General features: G+C 43.8%; 4 protein-coding genes across 4 annotated transcripts; 2 read left to right on the forward strand and 2 right to left on the reverse strand.

The window, feature by feature from the left end:
- Position 1: 1 nt before the first annotated feature.
- LOC6563025 (ETV5-related protein Ets96B) lies at positions 2-6160 on the reverse strand. Its single transcript, XM_001989987.2, has 7 exons — positions 6113-6160; positions 5101-5572; positions 4872-5042; positions 3662-3776; positions 3452-3498; positions 741-1452; positions 2-677 (listed from the first exon to the last, which is right to left on the reverse strand). The coding sequence occupies exons 1-7, from the start codon at positions 6158-6160 to the stop codon at positions 299-301; spliced, it is 1944 nt and encodes a 647-aa protein (XP_001990023.1). The 3' UTR covers positions 2-298.
- A 1865-nt stretch (positions 6161-8025) lies between these two features.
- On the forward strand, positions 8026-9669 carry LOC6563024. Its single transcript, XM_001989986.2, has 2 exons — positions 8026-8164; positions 8226-9669. Exons 1-2 carry the CDS (start codon positions 8089-8091, stop codon positions 9584-9586), a joined length of 1437 nt encoding a protein of 478 aa, XP_001990022.1. The 5' UTR covers positions 8026-8088; the 3' UTR covers positions 9587-9669.
- Positions 9670-10673: 1004 nt separating this feature from the next.
- LOC6563023 (solute carrier family 25 member 44) lies at positions 10674-13218 on the forward strand. The gene is made up of 4 exons (XM_001989985.2): positions 10674-10777; positions 11192-12089; positions 12162-12289; positions 12356-13218. The coding sequence occupies exons 2-4, from the start codon at positions 11387-11389 to the stop codon at positions 12545-12547; spliced, it is 1023 nt and encodes a 340-aa protein (XP_001990021.1). The 5' UTR covers positions 10674-10777; positions 11192-11386; the 3' UTR covers positions 12548-13218.
- Positions 13219-13724: 506 nt separating this feature from the next.
- LOC6563021 (cytoplasmic aconitate hydratase) lies at positions 13725-18682 on the reverse strand. Its single transcript, XM_001989984.2, has 10 exons — positions 18586-18682; positions 18417-18509; positions 17558-17727; positions 17276-17491; positions 16704-17214; positions 16541-16641; positions 16360-16476; positions 14822-15476; positions 14043-14761; positions 13725-13977 (listed from the first exon to the last, which is right to left on the reverse strand). The coding sequence occupies exons 1-10, from the start codon at positions 18590-18592 to the stop codon at positions 13867-13869; spliced, it is 2700 nt and encodes an 899-aa protein (XP_001990020.1). The 5' UTR covers positions 18593-18682; the 3' UTR covers positions 13725-13866.
- Between the last annotated feature and the right edge of the window lie 162 nt (positions 18683-18844).

The raw sequence follows: 18844 nt of genomic DNA on the forward strand, positions 1-18844 counted from the left end.
TCCGGTCCACAGTACACATTTCGTTGTCCGTAAATGTACAGTCTAAATTTGACTGCCTAACGGTTGTGGAACTGTGATCGCTTCGCGATAGACGCCGATTCATCGATACACGCTTCATAGCACTCCTCGCTAGTCAACACTTATTTTCCAGTTTGTCCGTTAGAAATGTGGTATTTTTTTTCTCAACACACGCTCACACACACGCACACACACACACATACATACTGAACACCGAAATAAATTACACAATGTACATGAGAGGTGGTTACACCCACAAAGCGAGGTTCCCACACTCCGCCTACTGATACTTATGCAAGTCACTGTCATAGTAATCCGCTGCCGTCGATTTTTGCACGCGAAGCGATTGCGATTGCGACTCCGGCGATGACTTGGCCAGCGACAAGGTCAACTGATGCTGCTGATCGGCTTGCTTGCTGGTTAGGTGCCCATATGCCATGTTGAACAGTGCGTCCGGATCACAGACAAACCGATAGACATAGCGCTCCCCGTTCACCTTCTGCATGATTCCCTTCTCGTAGTAATAGCGCAGGCTACGCGACAGTTTGTCATAGTTCATAGCCGGCCTATTCTTCTGTATGCCCCAACGACGTGCCACCTCCTCCGGTTCGATGAGCTTAAACTCCATGCCACGTCCTGTCCAGGCAATGCAGCTGGAACTAGTAGAAGAAATTAGAATTAAAACGAATGCTGGCACTGATCAATTTCTTTTCTGCACTTACCTGGTAGCGGGCTCATCTAAGAGTGCCACAAGAAACTGCCACAGCTGGAGTGATCCACGACGCTGGCTAATGGTCTGCCCGTTGCTGCTGGTGGAGATTGCATTGCTGGCATAGAATTGATCCAGGCGCAGTTCCGCATCGCTGGAGGTGGTTGAGTCCACCACACTGGGACGCAATGGCGGCGGATAGGTGGAAGATATGGTAGCATTATAAGGACCACTGTCATACTTCAGATCTTGCTCGCTGCCGGTTCCAGTAGTGGGTGAAATGTCGCGGTAGACACTGCTATGTGTCTGTGACTGCGGCTGCTGCAGGTGGGTCGAGTAGTGCGTGGGCGTGGCATAGACAGCCGAACTGGATATGACGGCGGTGTGACTAAACTTGAAGGCGGAGGCAGCCTGCACCGGAGTCAGGTGGGTATGTGACTGCTGATGTACACTCTGCTGCGTCTGCTGGTGACTGTGCGCATGTGGATGCAGTGCATCATGATGCTGCTGATGCTGTTGCTGCTGCTGCTGTTGTTGCTGCTGCTGCTGCTGTTGTTGCTGCTGCTGCTGGTGCTGTTGTTGATGGTGCTGCTGTGCTGCAGCGGCCGTTGTGGTGGAGTCGGCATGCTCAATCTTGGTGTTATGCTGATGGAAGTTCTGACCAACCGTTACATCGTTGCAATATGCAGCAGCTGCCGCAGCGGCGGCGGCAGCAGCGGCCGTTTCTAAAAGAGATGGGCAGAGAGTCGAAAGAGCTAAATGAAAGCCGCTTTCATGCACGCTTAAGCAGCGAGCTGAGAGTGGGCGCTAATTACACAGTATACTTATACTCTACAAAAAATGGTCACTACACATTTGTCATCAATTATGCAATGCTAGAATTAAAACAGCAGAAAGCTTTGAATATACTTAAAATCACCTTCAACCCTTTGTTCGTGAGTTTTGGTAACTTTTCTGCATTTCAGATTGGATTTTTTTTTATCAAAATTGAAGTTTGCATTTTTACATTTTAGAAGTATTTATTTCTTTTTAAAATTTACTCTAATTGTATTTAGAAAGTATTTCTAAAAATCGGATAGTTTTTCTAGTTTGCAGTGCGAATGTATTTTCAAGTCTTGTTTTTACATTTTTATTATGTGTGTATATGAAATTACTTCTCGATAATATAGTTAGTAAAATGATTCCTCATTATGTTCTTCCATAAGTCATCAGCAGTAGAAAATTCATAGTAAGATTTACATGACGAAATTGTTTGCACTTTATTTAAGACAACAATGTGAATTCTATTCGGCATAAAAATAAAAAACATTCCATTCGGAGCCCATAATACTAATCATAATCATTCATCGAAAATATATCTAGAATTAAACAAATTATCAAGGAGCCTTAAACTTTTAATTATTAAACAAATTATCAATAAGTCTTAAAATTTTTGTTATTATTATTAATTTAATTATTAATTACACTAAATTTATCTAATAAACGAAAATAATCATAAATTAAAAAAGGATAATTAATAAATAAATCAAGATTTATAAACCATATAATTTAAAATAATTATTTCATTATCGCAGTATTTATCAAATAAAGGACAAAAATATAACAAAGAAAAATGAATAATGCATAATTTGAAAATAAATTACAATTTTAAAACAATATTCAAATACAACTGAATACATATAAAATAAAATATTTATTGCATTGATATAAAGCTGTATTTAAAAAAAGAGTAATAAATAAAAATGAATAAATAATAAATAATAAATAAAGATTTTCGAAAAAATTGTTTTATTTTTTTCATCCAACGAAATTGTAAGCTTAAAGGCTAATTAGACTGAAAGGGTATTCAAAGGTGCTCTGGAAGAGCTTTGTTGTTATTTCACTAAATGGCCAAGGTATTTAGCACGAATTAATTATTTAAGCAGCCCACTCTCCGAGCTTTGTAAATGCTCAATATGCTGCAATTTAAGGGCAAACAATAGAACAAACCCAGCCCCGCCTACCACCACTTATTGCCCTTTTCATTAGGTGGTCGCCTGTGCCTGGGCACTCCTTGGCACTCGCTCAAAATCACATCAGCCGGCAGCGTGACTCGACGCTGGGCGCATTAAAAATTCAGAAGATACCTCTGCATAATCCATGAGAAAGTGTCGACAAGTAAAAACATCATTGCCGATAACAACAAACGCTGAATGAAAACCTGTTGGCTGCCAAAAGCGGAGTGCACAATAAGTATTTCCCAGTGGTGCCCCGTGTAACCCTCACCCTTCGATTACAAAGCGAGTGCGCCCAACTCCAACCACTCAGCGGCTTGTGATTGAGTTGCTTGTTTGACTGCAACCACGCCCACCCCAACCGCCCCAGCACCGTTTTTCCCCCACCAGTCGCAACCGGAGGCAAACTAAGAGCATCGCATTTCTGTGTTGCTCTCAAATTGAATTCCAAGCCCGTGCCACCAATTGGATTAGCGGTTACTAACACCGCGGATACTGTTATTGTAAATTATGTGCGCGATTTCTTGCATTTTGCGTATGGAAAAGCAATATGCGAAAGAAAACTCAAGTTTCCCATGCAAACAAATTGAGTTATTGGCATGCTGAACTGATAGCACCAGCTCCTTCTACTGCCCGGAGCTGCACGTTCTAGCCTCGCATAATTTAAATAAATGATGAACGCATGTCTTTAATAATTTCTTTTCAGTTTCACAGTCATTCATTTGCTTACCTTCGTCGCTCTTTTTCAAAATGCCCGCGGGTGGCGATGGTGGAAACCTTGAGGCAGCATTAGCAAAAAAAATTAGATATTGAAAATGCACAAAAAAAAAAAAAAAAAACGTTGATTGACTTAAAGTTTTCCGTCGTTTTTGGTTTTATTCTGCTGGCTTGTCTTTCCAGACACTGTGGCTGCCATGTTCCACTTCCACAACATACATACCTGTAGCAATATGGATGCGGATGAGGGTGCGGGTGTGGGTGCGGATGCGGGTGCGTCACAGCGGGTAAGTCGAAGAAAGTTGATGTTCTTTCATGGCGCACGCCTTTGACATTCACTGCAAATCCAGAGCGGCATTGATGGGCAGGTGGGCAGATGGGCAGGTGGGGGGGCACAAGAAAATAAATCGCTTTTAATGTGATTTCCAGCAGTAACAGTTAGGCAACTTGACTTTTGTTAGATAATATTTTGCATTACGGCTCACGCCGGGATATCTTTGAGTTCACAAATCGAGCTTGTCACATGCACATGGCAAGTACTCCTAGATAGATTCATTCATTCTAATACTACATATGTCAGCGAGTAGTGCAGAAAAATCAATTTCAGATTAAATATGATTTAAGTGCTGTTAAAAACTGAGCAAAACTTATCTATAAGACACAGTTGGCTTAAGAATCTTATGAAAATCATAAAATAAAATGTTATAAAATTGAGGTTAAGCATTGAGGTAATACATTAGTATTCCAAACTGAAACAAATAAAAATTTCTTTAGTCGACTGAGTTCTAATATAAGATACTCTGACCTCAGCTAATTAATAAAAATGATCTACCAGTTTTATATCAGTTTTATTTTCTTATTATCAATTGTCAATTGGAAGGCTATGCCACACAAATTTATTTGTATTGCTATCGCATATCGATTTGTATCGATATTCGCTAAGTAAAGCAAATAATTAAAAAAAAATTACATTCCCTGGATCTTATAATCGACTCGGCTGTTTATATACTTTATGGGGTCGAAGATGCTCTCTTCTGCCGTCTGTCTTAGCACAAATTCATTCAGGGTACACAAAATATACATGTATATATGTAAGTGAAATGCAAAAATACTTGAATCATGTATTATTTTTGGCTCATGCTTGAATAATTGAAAATATCAACAGCTTAAGCAATATCTGCTTCATAAAGTTCGTCTGCAAAGTAAAAAGTTAAGCTCAACAAAATAAACAAAAGAGGAAAAAAAAATGAAAGCCTTGAGGCAGAAAGAAGCGTAAGCAAGCACACCAAAACCCGTCCTCCTGCCACATGCCCAGCTTTCTAGAAAACTCATAATCGGAGTTAATAAACACAAGTGTAAATAGCAAGAACAAACAACAAGACGCTGCGATGCACTGCTCGTGGAGCTGCATCCGGGCGGACGTGGACGCTTACCATTGTACCTTGCGTTCAAGTAACCCTCCGTGGATGTGTCCAGTCCAAATTTACCAATGGCGGCTGCCGCCGTCGGCGCTGGCGTTGTGTACATGACCAACTCATCGGCCAACTGATGGTGGTGATGGTGATGGTGGTGATGCGCATACCATGATGATTCGCGTACAAGATCTGCTTGAACAATAATAATGGTTAACATATTCTTACACTTGGTAATCAGTTAAGTCACCATTGCATAGGGCGGTGGCTCCTCCGTTCGCATTGGTCGCCAAGCCATTCATCAGAGCTCCTGCAGGAGGCGTGGAATTTCCGGCCATGGCCAGGCAGCAGGGCGGCGACCTTTGGCCATGCGTGGGCAGCGGGAGCGTGCAGATGGCTTCCATAAGCGTGTGGCTCACATCCATTTCGCTATGACTGTGACTGTGGGTATGGCATTTCTTGCGCTCTGTCTCCGAATTGTCGCAGCTGGAGGAAGATGAGGATGAGGATATGGCCTTGCCGACAACCGGCAATGTTGAGGTGACACAGGAAACCACCGAATCTGTGGTTATAGTCGATGTATTTGGCGCAGTGTGATATAGTCCGTGGTGATGAAGGGCATGAGGATGTGGATGCGTATGGGGATGATGATGATGGTGATCCAAGTGCGTCAGCGTCTGCTGGAGCTGCTCAAGATGAGTCTTGGCCTCGCTGTAGTCGGCCTATTTCGAGAAAGGAAATGAACCAAGGCGCAGCAGGAAATTGTTAAGAGTTGGTTTTTTTGGGGTCTACTTCGATTTTGGCAAATGAATTGCCAATTTGTAATTTGTTTTGGGGTTGCTTCGTCGGGCTTCAAGTGCCAGCCGTCGTAGCTTTAATATCACCTGCTGGGGCGACCCGTGGCGCTGGTCAGGCACACAGCCGGTTAAGGTTACGGTTACAGATCCCCGTACAAATAGAATAGCTACAAAGTGTCCGTCACATTGACATACTCAAGTGTGAAGAAGTTGTGGCAATTAGCTTAACAGCTTCTAGCTCTCCACTCTGGCTTTGGCTTCGTGTGTGCGATGCACTGGTGTCAATTGTGGCTATTGTTACTGTTGCCATTAAGTAATGAGGCTAGATGGGGACTGAGACGGCAGTGGGGGCATATCATATACCTAAATGTTGTACACACTTCAAAGTATGGCAAAGACAATAGTGACCTGCGGTTTATTGACACTTTTACATTTAATGAGCTGCGTGGACTGAGGTCAACTAACCGAGTTCAGTTTATGGGCGGTATCATCTGTCACTCTCTCTTCGCTCATTATCACCTGGTCAGCATTTCACTTTCTTGCAGGTCACGCAGATCTAATGATGCAGGCCAATATACCGTTGTATATACCGTTGATCTGTCAGCCGATCTACTTTTTTGTAGTCTTGCGGAGGGCATTTTAATTTTGTCGTCGTGTGTGTAATGAGACAAGTTATACACTGAAAAGTATACATAATATACTTGATCACATCAGGGGTTGAGTCGCTATATCCACCTGACAGTTTATATGAGAAAGTTTCTCTTTATAGAATATCTAGTTAAAATATTGGCTGTTTGATTTTAAGATTTGTGATTGTGGCAGTTGGCAACGTTTTACTTTTTCTACAAGATTTTAGCTGTGATTGCAAACACAATTTGTGTATTGAGTTACACAGTTGATTCTCGACGATGATTTGTTTTCCAAGATACCAAACTACATAGAATACTTACTAGATACAATAATAATACGTATTAAATCCTTAGTGGCTCTACTATATCACATAGCACTAAAAGAAACAATTGTAATTAAAAATGTGCGTAGTTGGAGGCTGCTGGGCAGAGTATATAATATTCGGCTAGCTTCAGATAAGTGATTTTTTTGGGGGTCAAGCAATTTAATGTTGTTTGTTTTCGCCATCAATTTTGGTGTCCGTTGCAAGTTGCATCTTCCGCCCAGTTTGGCAGTGTGTTTATTGACTCTTGACACCTAGAAACTGGCACACGTTCAAGCGTTGCGCCTCAGCGCATTTGAGAATCATTTGCGCCATAGTTACCCCTAATTACATATATATATTTGTATATAATCATATACGTGTGGGCTTTTTTGCTTGGCCAAGCTGCAACGACTTCAATTTGATGCGGAAACGCAGAAAGCGGCAAGTTTCGCAGCAGCTAGAAGTCACAGAACGTGCAGAGTGCAGCTTTCTCCCGTCTATTTGCACAGAAAATAGACTTAAGGGTTATGTAAATTTGGTACATTAAACTTGAAATGTGGCATCACATTTTGCAACACTTAAGTATACAAGATGTTTCCGCCATTTGCCGCTGTTAGCAATTTAGAAATTGCAAAATATGCCACTGCAATGACAGTGACAGCTTTTGGTATGAATTTAATAAGTGCATGCGAACAAATTGTCAAATCAAATTACCGACATCATTTAGCGTAACCGTCAAAGGTAGGCTGGCAGCTAGCCAGCCAAGCGTTGCCACCTGACACGAGACAAGTGCAAGCTACAGAATTATCGCTATCGGTATTTGTTGCTCTTTTGTTTTTACGGTTGTGTTTTAAAACAAAACTACAACAAATATATATGCGAATTGTACTGGTTCCATCAATTAATTTTCAAGGTAATTGAGCAAAACAAACTGACTGACTGATCAACTCTGAACTTTTTTAAACAATGTGGCTGCATGGTGGAGGTGGAGTGTGGGGGAGGGGGAGGGGGTAGGCGGTTGCGGGTGGCTTGTCCGTATTACGACGCATGCGCGCCCGCATTTAAGTTAACATTACGAAACGCCGACGAGGCTGGCGTTGACGTCGTGTTTGCTTTGCGTTTGCAAGTTACTCTGATCTACTTTGCAGCAGCAGCGACAGAAGACAATGCTTTTCTTTTTAGCTTTTTAGCTGTGTGTGTGCCGCTGCCGCTGCTGATTTCCACGCTCGTGTGCGTTGCCGCTTGTCGTGGAAAACACTTTCACTGCGAATGACACGACTTCGTCGTCAGCGTCACGTCTGCGTCTGCGTTGCTGTCGTGAACTTCTTGTGGGTGCTGCTGCTGCTGTTGCTGCTGCTGCGGCTGTGTGTATGGAAGCGCGACAAAGCGAGTTTTTCTCGGGTCTCGCATGCGTTGTTGTCGTAGCTGGCAGCGCATTTTCGTTTGAGCCGTGAACCAGACTGCTGGTGCTTCGTTCGAGCTTGTCTAACAGCGTCAGTTATACGTCATGCCAGGATCAGGATCAGTATCAGACCGAACAAATAATCTGATGCGTTTTGTTTTGCTCAGCGCATTGTTGCAAGGTGAGTCCAAGACACAAATTGATCTTTGGCTGACTGCCTAATTGCAATGATTTCTCTTTAGCGGTTGTAAGTCAACCTTATCAGACGCCACATCGCTGCTCAAATCGGTTGGAGAACGCACTGGAGCAAATGCGACGTCGCAGTGCTCAGACCAAGGGCTCCTCATCGCGAGCTCGATCCCGTTCGATGTGGGAGCAACCGATGCAGAGTCCGTATCAGTTGTACAACAGTTTCTACGGCCAGCACAGTGAGCCAGAGGATGATTTCTATAATGTGGGCGGCGGCACAGGCTACGGGCGTGGCTATTATGCCAAGCTCATCAGAAGGAAGGGACGTCCATATCCGCAGGGAGACACCGGTGCCAGTGGTGTGGGCAGCAGTGCTCTCGAGCTGGAGGAGCTACTCTCCTCACATCAGCAACAACACCAGCAACATCAATACCAGCACAGACAGCCACATAAATTGGCAGTGTCTCGAGTTGAGGTTGAGGATCTTAAGGTGCGTGTGCCGCCGGCAAAGTCCTCGTCCCGTTGGGTGGAAATCGATAAGTGTAAGTTCAGCACGGAGAACTCCACGCTGGACACACGGCTTATATTCCCAGACCTGACACTCAGCGGTAAGGTCGTCCTGCAGCCTACAGGCGGACGTTGCAACATGATATTGCGCATGAGGCATGCAGGAATTGAGTTCCGTACGGTGCCGCTGGGACCAACTTCATCCACGGCCCAATCATATGAGCAGTCCCGCAGATTGGGCACCGCCTCGGTGCGCACGGATTCACACTTTGCCGAGCCGGGATTTATCTCGGTGTTTGCGCACGGCTGCCAAGGCCCGAGTGGCATCAGATTACGCCAAAACTCGAAACGGCGATTTGGCTACGGCGAAGGAACGGCACCTCAGGTGGAACTCGGGGAGCCACATGTGATCCTAGGCACCGCCGGCAAGTACCAAAAGCCAGACTACGATATTCGCCTGGATCACACCACTCAGCGAGATCAGAGTCTAAACTTTGGCAGCAACGAGGGATTTAGTGATTCGAATGAGTTCTTTGATATAAACGGCGACAATTTTTACCGCCGGCGACAATTTGGCAAAAGTCGTCGCCGACGGCGTCGTAATGTTCCGCCCAACTACTTCTCGGATGAGGTACATTTCAATGATGATGTATTGCATTTTGAGGATGAGCAACTGCAGCAGCTTGTCCAGCCAGATGCTCGTGCCTTTGCAGATATTTTCAGTGGCGCAAGTGCTACTGGTGGCAATCACGAAGAGCTTGTGGGCGATGCCATGTCCAATGAGCTGGAGAAGCTGTTCTCCATGGGCGTGCGAGGATTGCTTACCACCTATATGCAGCGAGCCCTGCAGCCGGCGATAAAGGAGACGCTCATGGAGAACATGGGCTACACGCTTAGCTACGGCTGAGATCTGGGCTAAGGACAGGGCCTCAACTTATTATACGAGTAAATGTATGTCTGAATGAATTAAAGCTTTAAGTACATAAGATCAAGACACTTTTCGCTTTGCATGCGGGCATTTTGGATGGTCTTACCAATTTAGCTGTATCCATGGGATTTTGGTTTTTAGAACTCGCACTTTATTGAATTTTACACACAGTTTTGAATTTGGTTGTTTTTCTCTGGCAAAAATTGTATTAATTCGATTTCACTTTGTTTGCGTGCATCAATAATTTTAAATTATTAATCACTGGATGGCATTCGCTTGTCACAGTCAGTGATCGAGGCATTCCGTTAACACCGTGCAACGTTTGTGAAGTACCCGTGGCAACTGTTGTCTATCCGCACAAATTCCAAAGATGCCGCCGACGTTCAACATGATTTATTAGCTGCTGCTTGGGGGTTGATTGGCGGTTAGGATGCTGTAACATATTGCGCAGACTCAAAACGCCCACCATGAGTGTGATTGGTGTGCAAATGGGATATGCGACAACCAATCAGAATCCAAAGGATTTGCCACAATTGGGAAATTAAATTGCACGTTCATAGCTATATTTGGCATAGTGGAAGTATCAAACGACTTCAACTAGTATGAATTTATGTTGTCAAATAATCAGCTAATAGTCAAAAATATATTTGAAATACCAAATATAGCTACAATCATCCAAATTATTCATTATAATTGGTCAAATTTATATAAACTAATTTTAATAATTCAATTCAAATGTGCCGCTTTGTAATAGTGTCTGCATATTAGCGACAGCTAAAAGTGTTGCCAGACTCTGAAATTCACTTGGCAATATTTACGTACTGCATGTCAAGCAGTCTATCGATGTCACGAAAAAAAGTTTAGATTAATTACATTCACAGTGTATTTATTCTTTTCATGTACTTAGAAAACTGTTGTGAATTTGTCATCTCGGCAGTTTAAATGTTGTGGTGTGCAATTTAAATTGATTTCACCGACAAATAAATTCCAGATTTTAATATTCAAAAGTGTTACCGATACATCGTTTATATATAACGATCGTAATATCGATAGTTCGATACAATTTAACATCAACAATAATAATTAAACAGGGTGGATGGTATTGTGAGTGCCTCATCAACAACAAATATTAATATTCCCAACCAGAGTTTACATTGGACTGCTGCGAAAGTAAGCAATATATTCATTGAGAAAAATCTCATTAAAAGTGTAGTGATTGTGCAATTCTAAAATGATAAGAGCATAGTGATAACACATTCCTTCAGTCAGGTGGTAGTGCTGGATGTTTCGTCTGGTCATTATATAATTATAAAAACATATATCTGTAAACATATGAGTTTTTGTGATGCGAAAGCCCTTGCCGCCAACTGAACAATAACAAACAAAAAAACAAAGGCCACACAGTCAATAAGAGTCATTGGATATAGAATATGCACGCGCCCGAATGTTAACCTTGGCAACACAATGCGTTTCGTGCAGTCGCCTTTCAATTGCGTCAATACATAAAAACATATGTGTGATATATAAATATATATATATATATATATGTATATAGATATATCATTCTATATTTTCTCATTCCAGAAAGATCGTAATTGCACATAGGAAGACACAGGAATACTTAATGAATGCCCAATTGGTTGGAAACTGTCAACGACAGCGAACGATGCTTTAATACGAGAATCAGATACGGATTAACTGATTTGTGGCAACGCATGCAAAGGGCGCAGACTGGCAAGCGCACGGTCTCCGGCAGCTGTTTCAGACATAGCTAACACAATGTCGGACAGCACCGGCGTGACTATGGTGGCGACCGATGATGGGATTGACGGCTCGGCCAGGAACACTGGCAGGGAAGGCGTCTATATACGCACAATCGAATGGGACATGATGAACAAGACCAAGTTTTTTCCACTGTCCATGCTGAGCTCGTTCTCGGTGCGATGCTGTCTATTCCCGCTGACTGTGATCAAAACACAGCTGCAGGTGCAGCACAAAAGCGACATATACAAGGGCATGGTCGATTGTGCCATGAAGATCTACCGTTCAGAGGGTGTGCCCGGTCTGTATCGCGGCTTCTGGATCTCTTCAGTGCAAATCGTATCCGGCGTCTTTTACATCAGCACCTACGAGGGTGTCCGACATATACTCACGGATCTAGGTACTGGGCACCGTGTGAAAGCTTTAGTTGGCGGCGGCTGTGCGTCGCTGGTGGGTCAGACCATCATAGTTCCTTTCGACGTTATATCACAACACGCAATGGTGCTGGGCATGTCGGCCCATGCCGGCGCCAAAAATGACATAAATCCTTTGGGGATTAAGTCATGGCCGGGCCGCAGTCGTCTGCATATATCAATGGACATTGGGCATGAGATAATGCGACGCGATGGGTTCCGCGGCTTCTACAGAGGCTACACTGCCAGCCTAATGGCATATGTGCCCAACTCGGCAATGTGGTGGGGATTCTATCATCTGTATCAGGGTGAGTTTAGTCCACATTAATGATATACTCATTAATGATATACAAATTACTTTCCAATTTAACCCCTTGCAGACGAACTTTGTCGTATATGCCCTAGTTGGGTCTCTCATTTATTCATCCAATGTGTGGCCGGCAGTTTAGGTGGCTTCACAACGACAATACTAACCAATCCATTAGACATTGTACGAGCACGCCTTCAGGTGAGTCCTGCTCTTGTCAGCTGTTAAACGGACTGCGGAATTAAAAATCAATTCGCTTATTCACAGGTGCATCGCCTGGACTCAATGAGCATGGCGTTCCGCGAATTGTGGCATGAGGAGAAACTGAATTGCTTCTTTAAGGGCCTGTCCGCACGCCTGGTGCAGTCGGCGGCCTTCTCATTCAGCATTATACTAGGATATGAGACGATCAAGCGCATTGCCATTGACGAGCAATACAAGCATCAAATACGGTGGTAACGGACCGCACAACTTTAAAGAAAACCAAATTAAATCGTAACTGCATTTACGCAACGTACTGAGGAACCACCAGAGATTTGTTGTTGGCACTGTGGCAGCGTGCTACACAATTGTAAATAGCTGACGAGATGAATAGAAAAGGGCACGGGGGTTAATTAGCTAAATTCTTAAAATGATTATTTTTGTTAGGGCGCTTTAATGTTTCATGCAATTAGTTTACAAACAAATTTGTTATGCTCTGCAATGTTTAACATATATTATTAATGCAACGTAACTTAAAAGTATCCAAAGTGTTGTAGCTTAAAGTGAAATTTTTTTGTTATTGTAATTTTATACATTATACCTCAAGAGGCAAAAGGAAAAAACAGATAACAGGCGGAAATTATTATATACCACACACTTACATAATAGCACTCTTGTACATTATTAATTTAAGTATGTAATTGATGATGATGTTGATAATAATGTTACAATAATACTTTTATAAAATCCAAACTGGACATTCTAACGCTAGTACTTACCTAATTGTGTCCTTTTTATCACAGCAGGTCGCCCAATTAGGGCAAATATTGGATGTTTATGTGTTCTTTGAAAGATATGTAGTCTTAGCCATGCATTGTAATAAAGTACAAACCAAGAATTTATACATTTTTGGCACTGTGAACTGTAAATTTCATGTACACAATATACTCGGGATCAGCCGTTGCTATCCTAACCTTAATCGAATTGCAACCTTTAATGAAACGAAATTTGTAATATGAGTTTATCACTTAAACATAAATCCTTTGGCCTTGTTAAGTCACACTTGTTGTAGACTTAGATCTCCAGGTCGTTGTATAAGTGGCCATCTTTTGCAAGTTAATGAAAGTGTCCCAATTGCTGTCCCCACTGCTGATAAGAACTACTATTAACGTTTGGAAACTTGCACACCTATATATGAATGAATGATAATTGGGTAATATTTTTAGTGCTGTCGGTAAGCGTAAAAGGGCGAGCGAGCCTCCATTAATTTACGTAATATATTGTTTAATTGCAGTGACTAATTCACTGATAAGAAAAAATCCGCAATCCCATTTAATGTAGTTGCTGTGTTGCGTGGGGGGTTCGTATTATTTCTATTTGTATTAAATTGTATTTGCACTGTGAAGCGCACTCTTATTTAAAGGCAATTTGGAAATGCGGCTAACGAAATGAAGGCTTAATTTTATTGGTTTGACCATTGTTCAGGAAAGCACCAGCACACATTAAAAACTTAGGACACTACGATGTACAGTATTTGAAATGCAAGTGGAATATATGCAATTAAAAAAAGGGACAATTTAGGAGAGTATTTTGCGAATCATGTAATTCAGGATGCCGCCGTTCTGGTAATAGGTGATATCCACTTCGGTGTCGAAACGCAGCGTGGTCTCAAAAACATTGCCATCAGCCTGGAATCGAATGTAAATTTAATTAAGTTAATGTGACAAATGACTAAATCAAGACTATAACATACTTCAACTTTAATTATCTGTCCTGGCTTCAGGCCGCTTTGGGGCAAAGCAATGTTGTAGGCCTCCCGACCGTTCAGGTTGAGAGTCTCAGCGTTCTGACCCGGTAAGAACTGCAGGGGAATGATGCCCATGCCGACCAAGTTCGAGCGATGAATGCGCTCATATGATTCCGCAATGACTGCTTTCACACCCAACAGGAAGGGACCCTTGGCGGCCCAATCGCGAGAACTACCGCTGCCGTAATCCTTTCCAACGACCAGAACCAGCGGAGTGCCTTCCTCCCGATAGCGCTCAGCAGCATCAAAAATGTCCAATTCTTCCTGGCTGGGTACGTGCAGAGTGCGTGGCCCTGTCTTTGTTATCAGCTTGTTCACCAAACGAATGTTGGCGAATGTGCCACGTGCCATGATGGCGTCATTACCACGACGCGAGCCATACGAGTTAAAGTCCCGGGGAGTCAAATTGCGACCGGAGAGGAAGCGTGCCGCCGGCGAGTTTCTGGCTATAGAACCAGCGGGTGAGATGTGATCTGTGGTCACAGAATCACCCAAGAAGAGCAGACAGCGCGCGTTTTGAATGCTCTTCAGCTGAGGCAGCTCTCGAGTCATGCCCTCAAAGAAGGGTGGACGCTTGATGTAGGTGGAGTCGGCGCTCCACGGATAAAGTTTGCCATCCGACACCTGCAGAGTCTGCCAATCCTCTGAGCCCAATTCGATCTTACCTATAGGCAGATATTGGGAATTAATTTTAGTCTAGGACACTAACTAAATCGATTACTTACTGTAGACCTCTTGGAACATGGCGGGAATGACGTGCTTATTCTCCACCTCTTGAATTTCGGCACGCGTTGGCCAGATATCCCTAAGGAAGACGTTCTTGCCATTACCATCCACGCCCAGTGGCTCCTTCTCGAAGTCAATATCAACGCGACCCGCAATCGCATACGCAATAACAAGCAAGGGGCTGGCCAGATAGTTGGCGCGGGTGTTGGGGTGAATACGACCCTCGAAGTTGCGATTACCCGATAAGACGCCGGCACAAACCAAGCCATTCTTCTCAATGGTGTTCACCACGTTCTCCTCCAGTGGGCCCGAATTTCCAATGCAGGTCATGCAACCGTAGCCGACAATGTTGAATCCAAGCTGCTCCAAATAGGGAATAACGCCCGACTCCTTCAAATAGTAGGTGACCACACCAGATCCAGGTGAGAGTGACGTCTTGATATAGGGCAGAATGTTGAGACCCTTCTCGACAGCATTCTTGGCCAGCAGACCCGCACCCAACATGACCGAGGGATTCGAGGTGTTTGTGCAAGATGTTATGGCCGCAATGACCACAGAGCCGTGTTGAAGCTTGTAGGTTTTGCCATCGTCCCACTGGAACTCACCGGTAGCCGCCAGGGCCTCTGGCTCAATAGCAAAACCCTTGAAGCCGACCTAAAAAAAAGTGCCAACAATATAAATTATTGAGTATTGTTAATTATTGAACTGTGTGTATTTAGGAAGCCAGCTCGGTTGTCAGGGCGTTCAATGACCCCGCTGTAAATGAACTAGTATTTGTAGGTCAGTTTGCTTGCGGAAACGGCCGCGTGAGGCCCCATCTGTAAATGCAAAGCCAGGCCAGGCCAGTCCAAGCCAGGGCAGGGCAGGCCAGGCCCGGGTTCAGAGCCCGTTAAAGTCCAACGAAGTGCAATAATATCAAAATAGCACTTCACAATTTTAGAAATTCGGCATAAAAATATCGAGCGTGCCAGAAAAGCCAAAGCGCATTCTCAGCGAATTTTGGTAATAACCAAAATGCGATCAGCCAACCAACTGCTGCTGTCGACTTTGGTGGTAACTTGATGCGCTGGCAGCGGCCGTTGAACGCAACGCTGCTTATAAGAGCTAGCTGGCCAAGAACCAGGTTTCAGTTCAGAGTGTTACGTGGTGGTGTCTTGCTAGGCATTTCACAATTAACTGCATTAAGCCAACACATCAATGCAATTGCTATTTGTGCTGTGAGCAAAAGAACCGAGTGCATCGATGATGACAATGATTTACATTTATATCGAGTTATCTAAGGAAATAGTAGCCGTGATTTTACATTTGAAACTCTCTTACATATCACAGTTGCTGTTTCTTTTAGATAGCTCTTTTGTAAGCAACAAACCCTAACTCCTCACCCAGCCGGTTCGTCGTGGCATCTCGTTCAGTTTAGTTCGGCTCTGTTTGTGATTTCGGATTTCAATTTATGGGATACACCAAGTTCAGTTTTGTCAGATGTCCAAGCATCACTGGGCTTTGTTTATCTCATAAGAGCGAAATTAGTTCAACTTACCGGACTGGACAGGCACGACTTGAAGTCTTCGGGCATGTTCGAAACGGAGACGCGATCATGCGGCCGTTTGGGACCCGACACAGAGGTAACTACCGTCGCCAGATCCAGACTGATGCTCTGCAACGTAAGCTCTTGTGTGAATGTGCGCAATAATTGAATTTTCAGCTTGTTAGCTGCTAACCTGAGTGAACTTTGGATCTTGTGCCGCGTCGGCGTAATTGCGCAATTGCTGGGTTGCCTGCAGATATTCGCGAATAATGTCAACCTTCTTCTCGGAGCGATCTACAACATAATATACAAATTCAATGAGTCCAACTTTTTATGCATTGTCGTCGCGTACGCACTTGTTTTCATCATGTAGCCCAGCGTATTCTCATCTATGGGGAAGTAGCCAACGGTGGCTCCGTACTCCGGACACATGTTACTGATGGTCGCACGATCGGCAATGCTGAGCTCTGCCACGCCGGGTCCATAGAACTCCACGAATTTGCCGACAACACCCAATTGACGCAAGTGTTTGGTAATGGTCAGGACCAGATCCGTGGAGGTGGCCAGGGGACTCAGTTTGCCCTCGAGCTTATAGCCGATGACCTCGGGCAGCAGCATAGAGATGGATTGGCCCAACATCACAGCCTCCGCCTCAATGCCGCCCACACCCCAGCCGAGCACGCCTAGGCCGTTAATCATGGTGGTGTGCGAATCGGTGCCGACAACGCTGTCGGGATACAGAATCTTGCTGCCATCGGCAGCATTGTTTTCGAAGACCACACGTGCCAGGTACTCCAAGTTCACTTGATGCACAATGCCCGAGCCGGGCGGCACAATCAGCATGTTGTTAAAAGCCCGGGCGCCCCACTGAAAGTAGATTCAGATTATAAAACAAGCTGGTTTTGGGTTTATGTAATGCAAAATTCACCTTCAGGAAGGTGAAACGCTCCTTGTTGCGCTCAAATTCCAGGTTTTGGTTCTTGGTCAAGGCATCTGGGACGCGAGCAAAATCCACCTGCACAGAGTGATCGATGACCAAGTCAGCGGGCACAATGGGATTGATTTTTTCGGGATTGCCGCCCAAATCTAAGACAGCATCGCGCATGGCAGCAAAATCCACAACTGCCGGAACTCCAGTGAAGTCCTAAGGATATTGCAATCCGATATAGAATGATATTTATATATTTGCAGGTGACCGCAATCAACGCACCTGCAGAATGACACGCGCTGGCTTGAACGAGACCTCCACATCATTGGTGCCCTGCTTCAGGTCTGGTGTCCAGCCCAGAATGCTCTCAACATCCTTCTCCAGAATATGAAAGTTGTCGCAGTTGCGCACACCAGACTCGAACAGCACTCGAATCGAGTAGGGCAGTTGGGCTGTAAGCGAATGCGTTTAAATTTATTTATCTTTCAAATAAAAAAGATTGCTGATAGAACAGTAACAGATAGCGATTTCTTATCACTCGTTAAGTTGAGAGTGAGTTTTGCGTTGACGTTGAATGTCTGCAGCAGCAGCAACAACAACCGCAGCAGCAGCAGCAGCAGTTGACCTTTGTGATTGGGTAACCGGAGGTGAGACACAAGCGACAAAAATCACAACTATTTCGGCAGTCGCGTGTCGGAAACATCAGACTACGAAATCATCCGATATCAGCTCAACTTGAGTGTGTGTCGTGTACATGCTGATAAGCGGCTGAAACAGCTTGATTGGCGCACAATCTAGCAATATAATATAGTATTACTATATTGTATAATAAAAGTCGGACCTAATCAAATCGCGCCCGGTGTCATCATGATTATGACTTTCGCTTTCCGGTAAGCGCAAGGCGCGTTTTAGAAAGCAGAGGCTGCGAACAATGCCGACATATATAGTTAAGTATTTTATTTATTCACCTGTCCACTGACACTGTTTGGACTTGCAAATTACAGCGGTCGCCGCTGGAGGAAAGCGGGTTCAAACTTCAAGTCATCGCACTTTGTATTAACCAGGTGTGTTTTAAAAAAAAACTCAGCCTATTTTTTGATATCGACACATTAACACGTCAGCTTAGCTGAATATTACTTACCATATTTGCTGCTAATGGCAGCCAAATCGAAGTATTTGTACACCGTGCCATCCTTGGTGAAGGATTTCTCGAACTGTGCAAATGGATTTTCGCCTGTAATTGAAGGTTTTGTTCCTTACGGTAATTATGCAAGAGACAGATTGAGCTTAATGCAACAAGTTGCGCTTACCAGACATAGTTAAGCTTTCGTATTCACTGAGAATTTAACCTGAACTGCGGGCGTTTGCTTTGTGGAATGAACAAGTTTTTGGTGTCATTTACCGTAGTGTGCGTATTTTTCAGTTACGAGTCGCCGATGCTAAACACTTGTACTCGAAACAAATAGGTACGCAGCTCAAAACATTTGCTAGCAAAATACAACTAACATCGAAAATTGTATTATTTTCCTTGCAACACACAGCCAAATAATTTCGTAGTATTTAGCTCAT

This window comes from Drosophila grimshawi, unplaced genomic scaffold (assembly GCF_018153295.1).
Source record: "Drosophila grimshawi isolate 15287-2541.00 unplaced genomic scaffold, ASM1815329v1 contig_311, whole genome shotgun sequence".
NCBI classification, from domain to species: Eukaryota; Metazoa; Arthropoda; class Insecta; order Diptera; family Drosophilidae; genus Drosophila; species Drosophila grimshawi.